Consider the following 17,941-nt stretch of genomic DNA (forward strand, 5'->3'; position numbering starts at 1 on the left):
TCCTAAATGTTTACAATTTTTTCATAAATCGCCGATGCAATGTCTAAAAAGTCAACAAAAAAATGTGCAAGCCTCTAGCGGCGAACAGTTGAATTATACGCACATATTTGCTCCTGTGTTCTTGGTGGGAGAAATGTTCGTATACACGGTAAAAAGGAAAATGTGCATTTGTACTAGCAACTAGTGAAGACAAATCACAAGAAAAGAATGCGAATTAGATCTAAAAAAATTCCGAGATATAAAGTCAGATTCCAAAAAATACCTAAATAGTACAACCTCCTGCAAGATTATATTCTTCTGATATAAAATCGAGATTTTGACAAAAATTTTTTACTCCCGAAATATCTTAGAAAATGATATTATTTCTAGAAATTTTAGGTTCCGAATACCTCTTATGTTATTTTATTCTTTTAATACTTACTAATATTTACAAATACTTTACAATACTCGAACTTACTCATCATTTTTTATATTATAACTTATCCCTTAAATTTATGAATATTGGAAATGATTTGAGAATTGTGGATGTTTGAAAGATTTTAAATGATTAAACGCTTTGTTCATTTGCAAAATAAGATTGTTTTATGCAATTCAATTCGCAAGTTTAGAATAATTGTGCAATCTTATAATTTCATAATTTTCTGCATAATAATTTGTATAATTGTGAAATTACAGTAATTTGATTCCATTGTTCGACTAATGGAGTTAAAACTATTTTATATGAAAATTGCGATCAAAATGCCGCTCATTTTCGAATCACCTGTTTTTCGTACAGCCCGATACAAACACACATTTCCCCTTTTACTGTATATACACACCTTTCTCCCACCAAAACGTCAGAGAAAAAGATGTGCGTATAGTTCGATTGTTTGACCATTAGAGGCGGTAATTCGTGGAGCGTATATTTGGCTGAATGTCACCAATGCTTATCGGCGATTTTCTTATTCCCTATTCATCTCTGGTGTGCCAAGTGATTTCATCATTATCGTGATTCATTTGTGTCCGATTCCATTATTATCATATTTGATATATTTCTACAATCAGCGGAGGGAATAAATGTGCCCTTCAAGAAGTACTAGCCGGGCCGCGCGAAGGCTACATAAGGTTATGAATATTTAGCATTTCGAAAAGACCAGATCAGTGTGATACTGAAAACATCAAAAGTGATTTGGCACTATTCGCCGCAAAAATGACAGTTATGGATTTTTTTGGTTGTGCCTTTTTGGCTTTCGGTCCACCGTTGGCTATGTTTACATTTACTGTCGCAGCTGAACCTATTAGAATCATCATACTAATAGCCAGTGCCTTCTTTTGGTTAATTTCTTTATTGTTGTCATCGGTGCTTTGGTATGCTGTGGTGCCACTACAAAATCACCTCGCATTTGGACTTGTATTTTCTGTACTATTCCAAGAAGCATTCAGGTGAAATATCAAATTTACTTTCTCTTTAAAACACAATATTTTTTATATTCTACTTTCGCTTGAATTACTTGAAAGTTGATTTTTTTGTTATTTTTGTACAGGTATCTCTTATACTGGGTACTAAGGAAAGCCGAAAGAGGGCTAGATAAAGTAACAACAACACATGTAGCAGATAGCAGACACGTGTTTGCATATGTATGTGGTTTAGGTTTTGGTTTTATGAGTGGTGTTTTTGCACTAGTCAATGTCCTGGCAGATGCTGTTGGACCTGGAACAATGGGACTTCGACAAGGCACAGAGTACTTTTTTATAATATCAGCAGCCACAACTCTTTGCTTTATCTTATTACATACATTTTGGGGCGTTGTATTTTTCTCTGCTCTTGACAGAAAAAATTGGGGTCAAGTTATTTGGGTTGTTGGCTCACATTTGTTTGTGTCATGTATGACCCTCTTAAATGTATATCAAGCTTACGTAGCTACCACTTTATCCGCTTATGTTGTTTTGATTATAACAACTGCACTTGCGTTCAAAGTTGCTGGTGGCAGACCCCAAAGTATAGTTCAGTGTTTTTCAAGACAGTAAAAGAGAAAACTTTTATAAGAAAGTTAAAATACAAGTAGTTGTGTTTGACCCGAATGAACATCACAGAATGATGAAATTTTTTTTCCTTAGCCATTTGATTGCAAGGAGATTATTCATTGCTCTGATATACACTGTGTGTAAAAGGATATGATGTTAAATTAACAAACCATATCTTTGGTATTACTAAACAAGCCTATAACGATTAGGAGTATATTCGTACAGATCCAATACATGTTAGACCTTACTTTACACTTGACCAAAATGGACATCTGTTAAGTGTACCAGTATTATTTATCTTTCAAATGTAATATTTTTTCGCAAAAAACTTAAATAGTAATACGTTCTAGCACAGAATTCCTTGGTCAAACTGCTAGTCCGTCCCTTAACCCATCGAAACAATTGTATAACCAAGACGCGACGATGTTTCGATCTAAAATCGAATTATATTGAAATGTACGATATTTTGTTTGTATTGCAAAAAAAAGCAAAGTCTAAGATAAGTATGGATGTATATATGTAAGAATGTATGCATATATAATGTATGTACATGTTCTATCAAACGGAAAGAGTAAATTTATGCATCAATCCCTGCCTTATATCAAAAAATAAAACTATTCAAAACAGGTTATACAAATGATGATAATACGTAAGGAATTGTTCAGTAGTTTTTGTATGTATATAAGATCCATTAATAATTGTAATTTAGGTGTTTAATATACATCTGTACATTTGGCATTGTGTTTCACTTACCATTTCATGGTTTATTACTCGATTCATATTACATTTCATATGTCATTCAAATAAAAACCATTTTTGTACAACTAAAGGTACATTTAATTATAATCCTTGTTCTCAATAACAAATACCACAGGATGAAATATCTCAGTTCGTTTAGGACAAGAAAGGGAAAACAACGAATTCGATTTTAAAAAGCATGAATGTTTTAATCGGTTTTTTTATTGAAAAAAGAGAAATTTGGAAAATAGAGTGAATCACAGTCGCAAGATATCACTCGAATAAATTCATCTATAATTCAATTATACAATAAAAAAGTGTAGAGAGTATATCAAACGAAAAATAAAATCTGTATGCGTGATCACGTTTTTTCACCCTGTGGAACAATTAAATTCCTAATCAGTCATTGATAGCATCTAGGAGCTTGTTAAGGAAGCCATAAGTAATTCCATTTTATTTAAAAAATTTTTCCCTTCCATTTTATCCCACCGAACTTCTTTAAAAGAACCACCTAAATTTTCCCACTTTCTTTCTCTCACTAATTGTCCAGGAAAGAAATCTTTCCGAGGAGAATGAGCTATCGCAACTTGTACTCCCGTTTGCGGTTCACACCTAACAGCTATCATCCTAAAATCCCAATAATTATTTTAGATGTAACACATACATGTATACATAGCCTCCTACTAAAACAAAATTAATAAATACCTATCGCCTATTGGTGAAGCTAAAATACAACTGCTAGCGTTTCCTAGAGGTTCAACTGCCCCTAAGCCAAGGTGTGAACTGTTGGCTAAAAACTGCCATCCCATACATTTTGCCAATGCTTGTACTGCTGTTATTTGATGCTGATAGATCTGTAATAATATATTAAGTAATTACATACATATTCGATAAAGATTAAGAGAAAAGAAAAAATGTGATTGTACCTGACAAAATATTAGGTCCCGTAATTCTTGAGGTTCATAACTCATATGCATTACTCTACCATCTCGGCAAACGCATTTCAAGGACTTCTCTCCTATATGAACAACAAGCGACGTTCGACATACTGTGTCGTATCCATGTGTTAAAATATTAATTTTTACACAAGATTGGGTAGGAGAATTTAACGCATTCCAATGAGAAACAATCAAAGGATCTTTTACTTCCTTTGCTATTGTATCTAAGACATACTCGGTACGTAATCGCATGAAATAATGTTGAGCTTGTTGAATAATTTGTTCTAAAAGAGTTTGACTCTTTGTCATTTCTAAAAGCTCATATCTGTCCGCGGCTGTTGGACCAGCTAAACATCTCCTTTTACTGGGCCCGAGAGGTCCGGAAGAAGGATGTGGAAATGGATGATGCGTATTTTTGTGATGAACTTCACGTAATAGCTGATGCAAAGAGTGTTCTAACACGTGGTCGTGATCGGTTTTATGAGGAGGAGGAGCGGCTGGTTTTTTGTCATTTCCCGTACTATGACAAAGTCCTATGATTAACTGAATCCCAGGCAACACCTAAAATTTTTTAATTTTGTATAGTATATCGTAAATAAATATGTATCATACATATCAATTAAGAGCAAAAAAGTATTTACTGTTGCCATTATTTGATTGCCGACAACCATGTGAGGTATAGGCGCACGTAAATGTACCGCTTCTCTCGCTAATTGACTGAACAATTCTTTGCAAAAAAGAACATTTTGTGCAGCTTCTAGTTTTTGCTGCCAGTGCATGTCTGCATTGGAGCTATGTGCACTGTTATTAAGTAAACTAATATTTGCACTACATAAATCTTCTTGGTCTATAAACAAAATTAATAATTCGACATTGATGTTATATGTTGTACATAAACACACTAATAAATGTATATTATACATACATACACTTACCTTTTTGACATAATACCTCTATGTAAGCAACACCCTGTAATTCACTAGGAATAGTAACTCTCAGAGCAGAAGCTTTAGAATTTGGAGGATGGGTTTGACCTGGTACGTTATTGCCAGGACTTGGAGATGCAGGAGGACTTGTACTATTCTTCTCTTCCTCTTCTGCCTTAGTAACTTCAAACATTCCAGTCTGGGGGAATTTAGATCCAGCTAAAAAATTCATATTACTGAATGTGATACAAATAATTCTTAAATTAGACATTTAAATATATAAAAGATAACTATGAACCTGTTCTATAACTAAGATCACCAATGATCGAATTAGAAACTTTTTTCAAACGCCAATTTTGTCTCAATCTCAGTAATTCAATATGGAAATCTGGGGTTGATCTATTTCTGGCTAGTTCATTCTGACAGTTTTTTAACCTGTCAGCGCCCATCATAATGACAGATGCAGCTCCAGCCAATGCTTTTTTTCTAGCATATAATTGTAGCATAGGCTTTACTTCTGGTATATCTTGAGGCACAGGATCAAGAACCATATAATGCTTCTCTTTTGCTATTGCAAGAACATCAGCTAACACACATACTTCTGTCAATGCATTTCTGCAAATAAAATTATCATAGTCTATTACATCGATAGAGTCATGTTCAAAAAATATTCAATAATGTATTGCCTTAGTTTATTTCTAACGCTATCCCACGGCCATAAAGATGATTGAAAGGAAGCTGAATCTTTTGTATCTTCTTCACCCTTTTCTCCACCCTCAGTTTCCTTTTTAACATCTTCACCATTGGTTTTGCTAAAGTCGATTTTTTGCGCGATTTTTGCCAAGTTTTCAGACAATGTAAGGGGTCTAAAAAAATGATAGATTATTATAATTAATTACTTTATAATACATTATGTTACAAAATATAAATAAAATGTTATTTTAATTCTGAGGTTAGGTGAACATATAATAAGTTCATTTACTACTATTTCTATGGATAACCAACTTTTTGTTTAATTTTAGTAAGTGTTAGAAGGACAAACTACGTACGCTTGGTAGATTTCTTGGCCATCGTATGTGATTTCTTGAATTTGATTCTCGATCGGTGCTTCTACAGAGATACTTACTGAATACGCCATTATTGTTTTCTTAAAATACAATTGCTACTATGAAGAATGAATGACTGCATATGACAGGTAAAAAGTTCTCTATCCCACAGCTAAATTCCCTAGTGAAGTCAAAGTTAAATTTTTAACTAGAGCAGATTATTTAATATTTAAATACCATTATAACTATCATCAATAAATGTACATACAAATATTATTACCTAAGAAGAGCTTAATTAGAATAACAAATAAAATAATAATTTTTTTATAGATAAACAAATAGATTTAATAATATTTAAGAACGCAGCGTAATACTTCAATGATTTTTAGAAAACGTAAGTTTTGCCGGGATTTTGATCCTTCCACCTGCAAGAACAGTAAATATTCAGATGTGAAAGAGGAATTATTAGAAATTTTTAATACGATTATAATTGTTATATCATTATGTCTAAAGTGAATACATTGTACAATTATTTTATTTCGCCTAAAACTCCTAAAACTCCTAAACAATCGAATAATAAGCCCGATGAAAAACCTAGCACGCCGAAAAGATCAAGAGAACAATGGAACAAAGGTATATAACGCAAATAGCTCACATCTAAATAATTAATTTATTATAGCAATACAATAGAATGAAAGCAATAGAACATGCGATGAAAAATATATTTTATGTAATTTTGAGCCGCATGTGTTGTTGCATTGTAACATTAAACATAAAATTAAAATAGGACATTTCATAGAAAACATTCATAATATTTGCGAAAAATCTATTCAATGTAATAGTTAATAAAAGTTTCTCACCGTAGTTGATATAATAAATGTAATGTGTATGCTAAATTATCGAATAAATATTACATAAGTGATGTAACACATTATTTGTGATATATATAGCAAGGATTCCAAGCAAAGGAAAAGAAAATATAGATGTCAAAGATAAAAAAAAGGTCTCTAAAGATGATGATGACGAAGAAGAGGAAACGGAAGAAAATGAACCAATACAGCCAAAAAAACGAAGATTGATCATCCCTGATGAAGAGTCTGGAGAAGATTCTGGTGATGAATTTAAGCCTGGTTTGTGTTTTTTGTTGCAATTGTGTCATAATCTCTTATTTGTTTTAGAAGAAAAAATATATTTGATTTCATTTTCATATAGATCCAGAAGATGAATCAGAAGATTCTGATTCATTATCTGAAGGAGTTAGTGAAAGTGAGCCACCAACAGCAAGTGAAGAGGAATCTCCAGAGGTAAAAGAGTAATTACAAGTAAAAAGATTTGCATACTAATCGATTAATGTAAATTAAATTTTAGAAGAAAATAAAATTGGCTAAAGCTCCTAGAAGAAAACCGGAAATAAGTACAATGAAAAATACCAAAGATGTAAGGTCATAGCTATAAATTCTTCTTTTTATTAAATACATATGTATATTATTTAATCAATTAAAATTCACTTAGGCTAAAAAAGAATCAAAACCACAGCAACAAAATCAAACCAAAGGTTCAGACAGTGTTACAGAATCTTGGCCACATTTAAAGTATGATTTCCTTCAACCAAATAAAATACGAGATATTCGTAGAAAACCACCAAGTGATCCAGATTATGATCCTAAAACTCTTTATGTTCCTCTGGATTTCTTGAATCAACAAACTCCAGTAAGATAGAAATTTAAATTTTCTTAGTACAAGTATTATTTGATGCACCTTACATTATATGAATTTATTCAGGCCATGAGACAATGGTGGGAATTAAAAAGCAAACATTTCGATTGCATTCTTTTCTTTAAAGTAGGAAAGTTTTACGAATTGTATCATATGGATGCTGTAATTAGTGTCAATGAAATCAATCTTACATATATGAAAGTAAGTCACTTGTATTACTTTATATGTATTTTAAAAACACTAGAATAAATTGCTAGAATAAACTTGTTTAATTACAGGGAGAATTTGCGCATTCGGGATTTCCAGAAATTGGATATGGTCGTTTCTCAGCAAGTCTCATAGAAAGAGGCTACAAAGTGGCCAGGATAGAACAAACAGAAAATCCAGACATGATGGTGCAACGTTGTAGCAAAAGTATAATTTCAAAAGCATATTGCATGTATTTTAAAATTATCAATCGCAATTTAATTTTATTTATTGCTTTATTTACTGAAAAGTGACTAGGCCAACAAAGTTCGACAAAGTAGTTAAACGAGAAATTTGTCAAATAAGCAGTAAAGGTACAAGAGTATACACTCCACAGGATGTAGAAGCATCTACGGCAAATTCCAATTATTTGCTATCACTAATTGAAAAATGTCCATCTGGTTCAAACACATCTCATTATGGAGTGTGTTTCTTAGATACTACAATAGGAGACTTCTATCTCGGTCAATTCGAAGACGATCGGTGCAATTCTAGAATACTAACTTTGCTCGCTCATTATCCGCCGGTTCATGTAAGTTGTTTTAAAATCGTAATTAAAATTAGATAATTGAGTTGATTCTATATTTAGGTGGTTTATGAACGAGGTAATTTGTCTCAAAAGACCCTAAAAATCTTAAACAACACTTTAGCAGCATGTATTAAAGAACCACTTTTACGCGAATCTCAATTTTGGTCATCTTCGACTACGTTAAAAGTAAGCATAATGGTACTAAATGTTCAAAAATGTTAAGATCTGATTTTGTTTGTAAGTTCTTTTCTTTTCTAACTTGCAGAATCTTCATGAAGGAGAATACTTCAGAAGTTCAGACTCTCAGTTTCAATGGCCTGCAGGCTTACAACCGTATCTTAACCAAAGTAAACATTTCTAATACATCTTCTCAATGAAAGTTTGATTCCTATTGATGTTCCAATTTTTATTTTTTTAGATGATACTTTAGGTTTAACTTCTGCTGATGATAAAGAGTTAGCAGTGCATGCCTTAGGTGGTTGTGTATATTTACTCAAAGAATATCTGCTTGAACAGCAATTATTAGCACAAGGACGTTTTAAAACATATACTCCGTCAGATTTTTCAAATGAGAAATCTGTGGCTTCAAACTTTGCGAATAATATGGTGACTACGAATTTCATTACTTAATTGCACATATGAAAGTAAACAATTAATTTAATGTGTATAATTATTAGGTTTTAGATGCTATTACGATTAATAATTTGAGAATATTCGGCGAAGGTTCTCTCATGAAAACACTGGATCGCTGCTGTACTGCATTCGGGAAGAGGTATATTTAAAATAAATATAAACATTTTATATAATTTTTTAAATCAAATATACTTAATTATAGGTTATTGCGAGAATGGATTTGCAGACCATCCTGTCGCAAAAACATTATAATCGAACGTCAACAAGCTATACAAGAATTAATGGATAATACAGAGGTGATGCAAAATGCTCGTAGTATATTAGCAGGACTCCCTGATCTTGAAAGATTATTAAGCAAGTGAGTTCGAGTTATTATTGGAAATTAGGAAGATCATTCATAAAAAAAATATTTAAACACAAAATTTCATAATAATTTTAGGATCCATGCACAAGGAAATGCGGCGAAAATGAATAATCATCCAGACGGCAGGGCGATTATGTTCGAGGGTCAAATGTATTCAAAGAAAAAGATTGCAGATTTTATTGTTACTCTGAGTGCGTTCGAGGATGTTCTAAAAATTGTTGCTTTGTTCGAAGGTAATTGCATTATCTATAATTACAATTTAAAATTACCGCAGTGGGATTGAAAAATAGATCACCTTCTTTTTAGATTTCAAGAGTACTATAATAAGTCGATGTACTAAAATAGAGCCGAATGGCGAGTTTCCTTCATTAAGAGAATCATTAGATTATTTCAAGGTAATTAATATCGATTCTACTTAGTGGTAGTCATTAAACGATATATAAATGTACAATAATATATGTATATTTTAGACTGCATTCGATCACGAAGAAGCCAAAAAGACAGGCTGTATTGTTTCAAAGAGAGGAGTCGATAGTGAGTACGATTCTGTTTTAATAGAATTGGATGATGTAAAGGCAGATGCCCAAAAGTACCTTGAAAAGCAAAAACAGCACTTCGGCGTGAAAGTCGCGTTTTATGGATCGGATAAGAAACGTTATCAAATCGAGATTCCAGATTCTCAAATAAAGAAAATTGGTGCCGGGTATGAGCTTCAATCACAAAGGAAAGGATACAAACGCTATTACACTGCCGAGACTAAGGTTTCATCTTCCTCTAGAATGATATAATACGTTCAAAAAAGTAATAAAGGAAGACACTAAAATATCTTTGCAGGAACTTTTAAGTCGACAAATAAACGCCGAAGAACACAGAGATAAAGTACTAAAGGATTTAAACAGAAGAATATTTGCAAAATTTAGCGAGAAGTATGATATATGGAATATGGCGGTTTATAAGTTGTCTGTCTTGGATGTTCTTATCTCTTTGGCGGAATACGCCCTCAGCGGAGATATGTGTATACCAGAAGTTAACGATGGTACAGACGAAAGGGTAATTTGTGATTCGCTATTATACTATTAATATAATTCACTGTTTCATATATTTAAATATGTCGAAAATTGCTAAAAAGATTATTCTTTTGGTAGGTATTTATCGATATTCGAGACGGATGGCATCCATGTATTATCTCCGATACATTTATACCAAATAACACTTTACTAGGAACTGAAAATTCTGCTTCTTTTATGATTCTTACTGGGCCGAATATGGGTGGTAAATCAACATTGATGCGTCAGGTCGCCCTTCTTACTATAATGACGCAAATTGTACGTTTTAGTAATATATAACGTGTTGAGCTATGAACGAAACATTAATTTTTGTATTTCTCATAGGGAAGTTACGTCCCTGCAAGTTCCTGCCGTTTGACATTAGTGGATCGTATTTTCACAAGGCTCGGCGCAAATGATGATATTCTAGCTGGTCAGAGTACGTTCTTGGTAGAGTTGAGCGAAACTGCTGCGATATTACAGCACGCTACGCCATACTCGCTAGTGTTGCTTGATGAATTGGGTAAAAATTATTTACGTTTAATTAAAATTGCAATATAATTAACATATTAGTAAATTTAATATTTTTCTATCAATAGGTCGTGGTACGTCGACGTATGACGGCACGGCAATAGCCGCTTCAGTTGTGAATGCACTTACAAAATTGAATTGCCGTACTCTATTTTCGACACATTATCATTCTTTGGTAGAAGATTATAAGAACACAAAGGAAATTACATTGGCCCATATGGTAAATATAAATCGTGCATTTTTCAAAATTTTGTTTATTTGTTACTTAACTTTTTTTGAGGTATTTTTAGCATTTTCATTTTACTTTTCATAGGCATGTATGGTAGAAAATGAGGAACAGGATGAAGTGTCTCAGGAAACAGTAACATTTTTGTACAAACTTAGCGAGGGAGCTTGTCCGAAATCATACGGTTTTAACGCTGCTCGATTAGCTGGCATCCCATCTGTAATTACAAACAGAGCGCATGAGATCTCAAAGAAACTCGAACAAGAGACAAATTATAAACATCTCTTCACCAGCCTATGTAAGGCGAATGGGACAGCCATAAGGGATCTAATCGCTGCAATGTGAAACGAAACCAATTGATATTGAATAATTACTGACATATTTAGTTTGTAATTTCAGTTCCGCTACGATATTATATACTTTTTACATTCTATATATTTATTATGTTTTGTTATAGATTGTCATTAACTATTTGATATTACTGTGTATTTTATAATAAAATTATTTGAAACGCTACCTCATGGTGTTAGTTCCACGTTGGGACTGGGGGGATAAAAAATAATAACAAATAAAAGAGATAACAATTGTTGCTTACAAAATTTTATTAATTAATGCCAGAGTACAAAAAGGCTACTTATGAGACGAGAATACGATGCAATACAAACAATTTTTTACTCACACCAAAACGATGAAGAAACGTCATTTCTTCTGTCTCTCTTTTTTTTTATTTTTTATTTCGAGCGTAAGAAAAATCGTGTGCACGAGAGTCTTACCGTGAAATAATAAATACAATTCCTTATGCGTTATCGTGAAACAAGGAAGAAGCAGATAGTGAACGACTATAAAAAAAATGAATGATTATTGGTTATTTCGACAGAGTTACGTTGTGTCTCTGCTTTAAGAGGACCGTAAGTGATACAGTGATAAATAGGATCCACGTAAATCCTAACCGTTTAGCATGTTGGTAAATCGAACGATTAAGGATTATCTGAATGTATAATGGATTACTACAATATGATTAGTAAAATTGCAATCTTCTCTATTTTAAATATGGGTAGGTATTTATGCATCCGTGTGCAAAAGCGGTCTTTTCTCTCTTCCTCTCCTTTATTTGAATGAACGTAGAAACTTAAGAACAAACGAGAAATAAAAAGGAACTGTGCTCTCTATAAAATGTTACGTAGAATGGCGTATTTAATTCATGCAGAAGAAAAAACTATATACGGTTATTAAAAAGGCACAGAAATTAAGAAAGCACTTGACCTTATTTCTTTTTTTATGGATTACACATATAATGTAGTTTTATAATCATTATTAATATTAATATTATTATTATTAATATTATTATTACCTTTTCTTTTCTTCTTTCGAATAATATATGTCTACTTCTAATATACAATTCCGAAGTTTCGTCGAACGTTTTCTATTTTTTTTTTTTTTTTTTTTTTTTTTTTTATAAGTATTCATTATTATATTCGTGAATTGAGGGCTATCTCTCTTCTACTCTCTGGACGTTCGCGTTATTTTTTTCTTTTCATTTAATTTTTCGCTATTCATCAATTACAAATTACGATTTGTTTTCCTTATCCGAAGAAAAAACCAACCGACAGCAGTCTATCAACTCAAAGAAGCGTGGTTCTTGACGCTCGCTTCCGACTTCTCGCCTTCCAGAATTTGGCAGGATTCATTTTCTCACTCGAACCATCGTTTCTTTCTTTCTTTTTTTCTTTCTTTCTTCCTTTCTTTCTTTCTTTCTTTCGTTTTACTTAAACATATTCGAATGTAAAAGAAGTACAAACTACGAACATAACATCCTCGAAAGTTCTTAGAATAAAAATTGAAATCTTGATAACTCACATTCGACAACTTCTGCCAAATTTTATGCTCTAAACCTCCTCCTCTACCCTTCCTACGTGATACAGAAATTCACTCTATATAACATTAAGAATGAACGATAGAAAACACGAACCGAAGCTCAACTTTGAAATAACTTCTAAATAAATTCTAACAAAGGAATATCACCCAACTGAAAATTACGAGATCTTGATGAAACCTTGAACACAAGGTAGAGCATCAAAAAATATTACGTATTTTTCCCCAGCTGCCGAAATTCATATTTAGAAATTGGAAACAATCCACAAAACGGGACATGAAAAATTTATTTACCCAAACGTATCAATAATGATCAATCTTAGCTCTTAAAGGTATTTACTTTCCAAGATAATGGACCAAATATATTTTCCATCCCCCATAAATGATATTGTTTTCTCCCGCAAATGAATTTAAACAACTAAGGAAACGAAAGAAAAGCATCTAATATTTCTCAACGATCGATTTGTATCCGAAGCTACATTAAAATCTAAGATTTCAAGTCGAGTGATCTCCCGTGTAAAATTCAAGATCTAAGATCGACTTCAAGCTACTGCCTATAAAGAAAGAAAAAAAAGGATAGAACGGGAAGAATACGGTTCGTCTAGAAGAATTCCTCAGAAAAAGAATACGTAAACGCGGTTAATTAATCTTCGTTTTCTTAATCGAAACAAGAAACCAATCGCTCCTAAACTGAATATTTCTACTACTGGAGTAATTGTTTAACTGGAGGATCCGGTTTTCTTTCGAATTTGCCAGTACTGGAAGGGTTTTTCTGGCGCCAATCGAAAGGAGGATGTCGATCAGCGGTTGTCCATGAGGCCACATTTTTACCATAGTCCGGATGAGTATCCACCGGGTGGCACGCGTGTACGTGCCGGAACCTTTGCCGCCGGCGACGTGTCGTTCGACTTCTCGCTGGAATTCGAGCTGGACGTTCCGTTTTGCACGGCAGGCCCGTTGTTCTGTGACTCTGCGTAGCCAGTTCCGGTTACCGGGTTACCATCTACGAAGAATATTTGCCTTTTTCAGTCGACATTCTGAGATCAAAGTTGTGGGATCGAGGTTCTTCATTAGGATAATTTTGGTATATTTAGATGATATTTGAGGGTTTAGAGGAGAAGTGGTCTAAGCGACGAAATCATTAATTTGAGGAAATATATTGGGGGTACAGTCGGATCTTGATAGAGACACTTATACATCTTTAAACATTAATCGCGTGTAATAAGGAATTTTGTTTGCTTTTGAGAAAACACATAGATTTATTATATTTTCTTATTCGAATTTGAAGGCTGGGAACAATAAATTAGATTATTTGGTAGTAGAAAAAAAAGAGTAAAACGAGACAAAATTTAAAAAGTAAAATGTATGAGGGTTAAAATGCAAAGACCTGGAAATTACTGACGAAATTGTCTAGGTAAATTTTATGTATCGATATCTTTATTTATTTCGATTTTGAAAAATAATGCACTTGTACCACTTCTTCGCTGATTTTCATCGGAACCAATCGATGGAAAGCTGATGGACTCTGGAATGATACGATAAGCGAATCACGAAACACTGAATAATTGGTTGAAGGTTTCTTTGTCTTGTGACTCACCGTCTCTGTTTCCCTATATCATACTATTGCAATACGATGATGTGGTAATTTTGTGTATTTGATATATTTGCACGATATTTTTATTTTGATCGAAATCAACCGATTTTAATTGGTCAGAAGTCTATGAAATCTGAAAATATGTATATGCTAGGATGAATCACGAAACGTTATATAATTAATTTGCTTCTTGTGATAACGAAGACTTGATGATTTCATTGTCTATCTTGAACTGATCTAATTTGATTTGATTAGAATGTTACTGTTCCATGATCAGCTTGGAGATTTTCAAATGTAAGTGGTGCCTTTTTGCATAAGATTATACTCAGTTTCTTCTATTCTGAATTCCAGGAAATCCTTTTGTTCTACAACGTTCATTTTCAAGACCTCGATAAATTCCAAAAAGACTATACATTACACCTGTAAACCTCGACCATTATGAACTCTAAAAAACGAAACTACATTCTAATAACTCCCAATTTTCTCCTTTATTTTCTCATTGCTATGATTCCTATGGAATTTTCTATTTAATTCTATGGAAATCGATTTCGTATTACTCGCATGCAATTATTATCAGGAGTATAAAAAACCAGAAAAACGTTATCGATTACCGTTAACACTTAATTAAAACAGGCTGAAAAACAATAAACAAAAAAAGAGGCGTATTAACCAATTTATAACGGTTATCATGCATCCTTAGTTTTTTATACGCCTGATATCCACCGTGTGTTTGTATAACACCGTCATAGAGATACATCGAGATTTCACGCGAAATCCACATGCTGGCTCTCTCCCTTCGTGATTTTTCTTCGACATTTCCCGTACACGCCCGTGAAAGGGGGACAGGGACACGCAGGTAATTTACTCGACAGGCAATTAAGCGTAAAACGTAAGGAACAACCAGTCGGTTTCGATGCACTGATAAAGAACGATCGGATATAAAATATTCGTGAGAGCTACTCTGCAGAACTTACGCTACGCAAGACAAGGAATGTGTAGGTAATCGTCTACTACGTATAACACGAACTTACCGTACTATATTACAGACTATTTTGTATGAGTGTGAGTGTTGACCTATGGAAACTTGTCGAGGAATTTGCTTGAATTCTATGCTTCTAGTAGAGATTTTCTTTCTTTTTTTTTCTTTTATTTTTGACTGAAGTAATTTTTGAGTTGAATTCGAGCAAATCTGAGACATTGTGAGGATATATATAAGGTGATTATATAAATTAGAATGGATTTTAATTTTAGATGGCAATCGAGATTATGGTAAGAGTATCGTTTTGTATTGAAGATAATTTTTTAGGAATCTTCTAATTTTATTGAAACGTTCATTTAATTTCAGAAAAATGAAATAGCTTTTAATTTGGGATATTTTGCGAACTTCTCTCAAATTCTCGATTGCCTTCCATCTGTATGGATAAGTTATAGGGATTTTTAAACATATTGTTCTTTTCAGGGAAATACAAATTACAAATAAAGTAAGTAAAAATTAGGACTAAACATAAGGACCGTTACTCCGAATCTGAAATTAATACCAAATAACACATATACACATATACAAAGGAAAAAAGAAACACATTGTACTCGTAAAGAAAAGAAACGCATAAAGGAATATCATAAATCCAATCCTCTTCGTCTGCAGCAAGAAATACACAGAAATTATCGGTCGACCAAGGCTATATAAGGAAAAGAAACGATAAAGTAAAAGAGTGAAAGCTGAAACATCAACTCGTAAAAAAATCAAATTTATATCTTTTGCCTTTTTTTTTCAGTACTGTACAAAACTACCGGAGGATGACTCGCGTAAAAATAATTTATCAATAAACTTGCTTTTTGTTCGATGACTCGCCACGTAACTTATTAAACACATCCTTATCTGCATAATTCACAAGTCATGTCAAAAGTATATCACGATCGTTTTCAACAAGCAATTACCAAGAATTTCTTCTTATTCACACTATGATAATGTGACTTAATCAAACCACATAGTGAGTCACAACCTTTCTGATTCATCCCCAAACGTACGTCAAATCGTACTAAGCCCCCCCCCCCCCCCCCCCTCCGCCAGACAATGACAAAATTTCCAGACCACGTTCAATCAAATATGCATACAAAACCCTCCTGCTATTCTGACCAAAATAAAGTAGACCCCACTTGCTCGTGAATTTACCCCATATTTTTCTTCGTGAATCGGGGATCGAGACCATACAAACCTTGATAATACCACACGCCAACCATTCTGCAATTTATATTCAACCCTCCTATTAATCTACGTTGCATTGCATTTTTTACTTGCATGCGTTTATACTTAATTTCGATAAATTTTCATATTTCTAAATTTCCAAATCTCCAATTGCCCAAATTCTCTCTGGAAATTCTCAAATTTTCAAACTTACAAATGTTCAAATTGCCAAAGTTTCGGACCCTTTTATCTTCCAAGATCTAGTTTCGTATTGTTCGTCGAATAATTCGACTTTCACGCGTATTATTTCGCTGTTTAAGCCGTAGTAAATTATTTCATGATAACAGTAGTTTTAATTGTCGAGATGCCGCTGAAGAACGATGACCTTCGGCAATTTTGTACAGTACTACGGAATCTCCTCCTCTTCTGTCGTTACCTGCTCGATGAAAAACTAATCAAATGGAGTTTCTCGCGTGTCTCGAAGTTTCTCGAGGAAGAGGATAGAACAAATAATTTCATGTGGATGAAAATAATAAAATTTATGTTTGAATGTCGATGTAAAAGGGCGAAAGACATTATTGATCGTCTTTAACAAAAAAAAAAGAGAGAGAGAGAGAAAGAAGAGAGTAAAATTGAGAAAAAACAAAAGAAGAGTGGGTAAACGTTACCTCGACACCTTCGTGCGCTGCGCCTCACGGGCGTCACGTCAACTCCGTCTCCGGTGACCGGGTTGCGAGTTAAGCAGGATGATCCACCTGCCAGGGTTCGAGCGGGTAGGAAGGCGCAGAGGACGACAGTTTCACAGCCGGTGCACGCAAAGCGACACGCGCCAGAATTTCACCACCACCACCACCACCACCACCCCCATGCACCGACACACAGGTAGCAAAACCCACATCACCGTCACCCAACCGTGTATATATGTTAGTGGGCGCGACTGTTCGCATGGACCAATTCGAGATACTACGATCATTTAGTTATCTTAATTTTGGGGAGTGAGGGACAAACGGTGAAAAGAATAATCGAAAAGTTAGAGAGTGCTGGGATATTTAAATTTACAGATCTTCGAATTGCTAGATATTCGAATCTTATTTTGAATCAAAATCAAAATTTTGAATCAGAATCAAAATTTTGAATTTTTCGATCTCCGAATTTCTAGATCTTTGAATCTTTAAATATTTAAATCCTTAAATCTTTCAATCTCTGAATATTGGAATCTTTGTGAACACCTAAATCTTTATATTACTGAATTTTTGAATCCTTGAATCAAATCAGTTGTCTTGAAAGAATCTTTCAATATTCAAATCTTAAAATTTCTGAATCTTTGAATATGAAATATAATTGGAA

General features: G+C 33.4%; 4 protein-coding genes across 9 annotated transcripts in view; 2 read left to right on the plus strand and 2 right to left on the minus strand.

The window, feature by feature from the left end:
- Window positions 1-876: 876 nt before the first annotated feature.
- On the plus strand, window positions 877-2,740 carry LOC126867340 (gamma-secretase subunit Aph-1). The gene is made up of 2 exons (XM_050621760.1): window positions 877-1,422; window positions 1,524-2,740. Exons 1-2 carry the CDS (start codon window positions 1,190-1,192, stop codon window positions 2,005-2,007), a joined length of 717 nt encoding a protein of 238 aa, XP_050477717.1. The 5' UTR covers window positions 877-1,189; the 3' UTR covers window positions 2,008-2,740.
- A 204-nt stretch (window positions 2,741-2,944) lies between these two features.
- LOC126867300 (mediator of RNA polymerase II transcription subunit 17) lies at window positions 2,945-5,820 on the minus strand. The gene is made up of 8 exons (XM_050621610.1): window positions 5,656-5,820; window positions 5,293-5,472; window positions 4,905-5,221; window positions 4,616-4,825; window positions 4,322-4,527; window positions 3,669-4,241; window positions 3,448-3,596; window positions 2,945-3,369 (listed from the first exon to the last, which is right to left on the minus strand). The coding sequence occupies exons 1-8, from the start codon at window positions 5,742-5,744 to the stop codon at window positions 3,159-3,161; spliced, it is 1,935 nt and encodes a 644-aa protein (XP_050477567.1). The 5' UTR covers window positions 5,745-5,820; the 3' UTR covers window positions 2,945-3,158.
- Window positions 5,821-5,985: 165 nt separating this feature from the next.
- On the plus strand, window positions 5,986-12,497 carry LOC126867288 (probable DNA mismatch repair protein Msh6). Its single transcript, XM_050621587.1, has 21 exons — window positions 5,986-6,285; window positions 6,603-6,782; window positions 6,865-6,956; window positions 7,021-7,089; window positions 7,165-7,362; window positions 7,435-7,569; window positions 7,647-7,782; window positions 7,866-8,146; window positions 8,204-8,329; window positions 8,409-8,490; window positions 8,562-8,749; window positions 8,821-8,915; window positions 8,979-9,134; window positions 9,216-9,373; window positions 9,447-9,535; window positions 9,611-9,901; window positions 9,975-10,190; window positions 10,286-10,465; window positions 10,532-10,709; window positions 10,786-10,937; window positions 11,031-12,497. The coding sequence occupies exons 1-21, from the start codon at window positions 6,156-6,158 to the stop codon at window positions 11,286-11,288; spliced, it is 3,390 nt and encodes a 1,129-aa protein (XP_050477544.1). The 5' UTR covers window positions 5,986-6,155; the 3' UTR covers window positions 11,289-12,497.
- The window catches only part of LOC126867338 (microtubule-associated protein Jupiter), an 88,621-nt gene continuing 82,207 nt past the window's right edge, over window positions 11,528-17,941 (minus strand). For 4 of the 6 annotated variants that reach the window (XM_050621755.1, XM_050621756.1, XM_050621757.1 and 1 more), the window contains 2 exons: window positions 17,263-17,349; window positions 11,528-13,818 (listed from right to left, as the gene is read on the minus strand). In XM_050621755.1, coding sequence (XP_050477712.1) covers window positions 13,643-13,818; window positions 17,263-17,349 — 263 coding nt within the window. In that variant the 3' untranslated portion in view covers window positions 11,528-13,642. The remainder of the gene's footprint in view (window positions 13,819-17,262; window positions 17,350-17,941) is intronic. The other 2 variants (XM_050621758.1, XM_050621759.1) reach the window with 1 other exon arrangement.

This window comes from Bombus huntii, chromosome 7 (assembly GCF_024542735.1).
Source record: "Bombus huntii isolate Logan2020A chromosome 7, iyBomHunt1.1, whole genome shotgun sequence".
Taxonomy (NCBI): Eukaryota; Metazoa; Arthropoda; class Insecta; order Hymenoptera; family Apidae; genus Bombus; species Bombus huntii.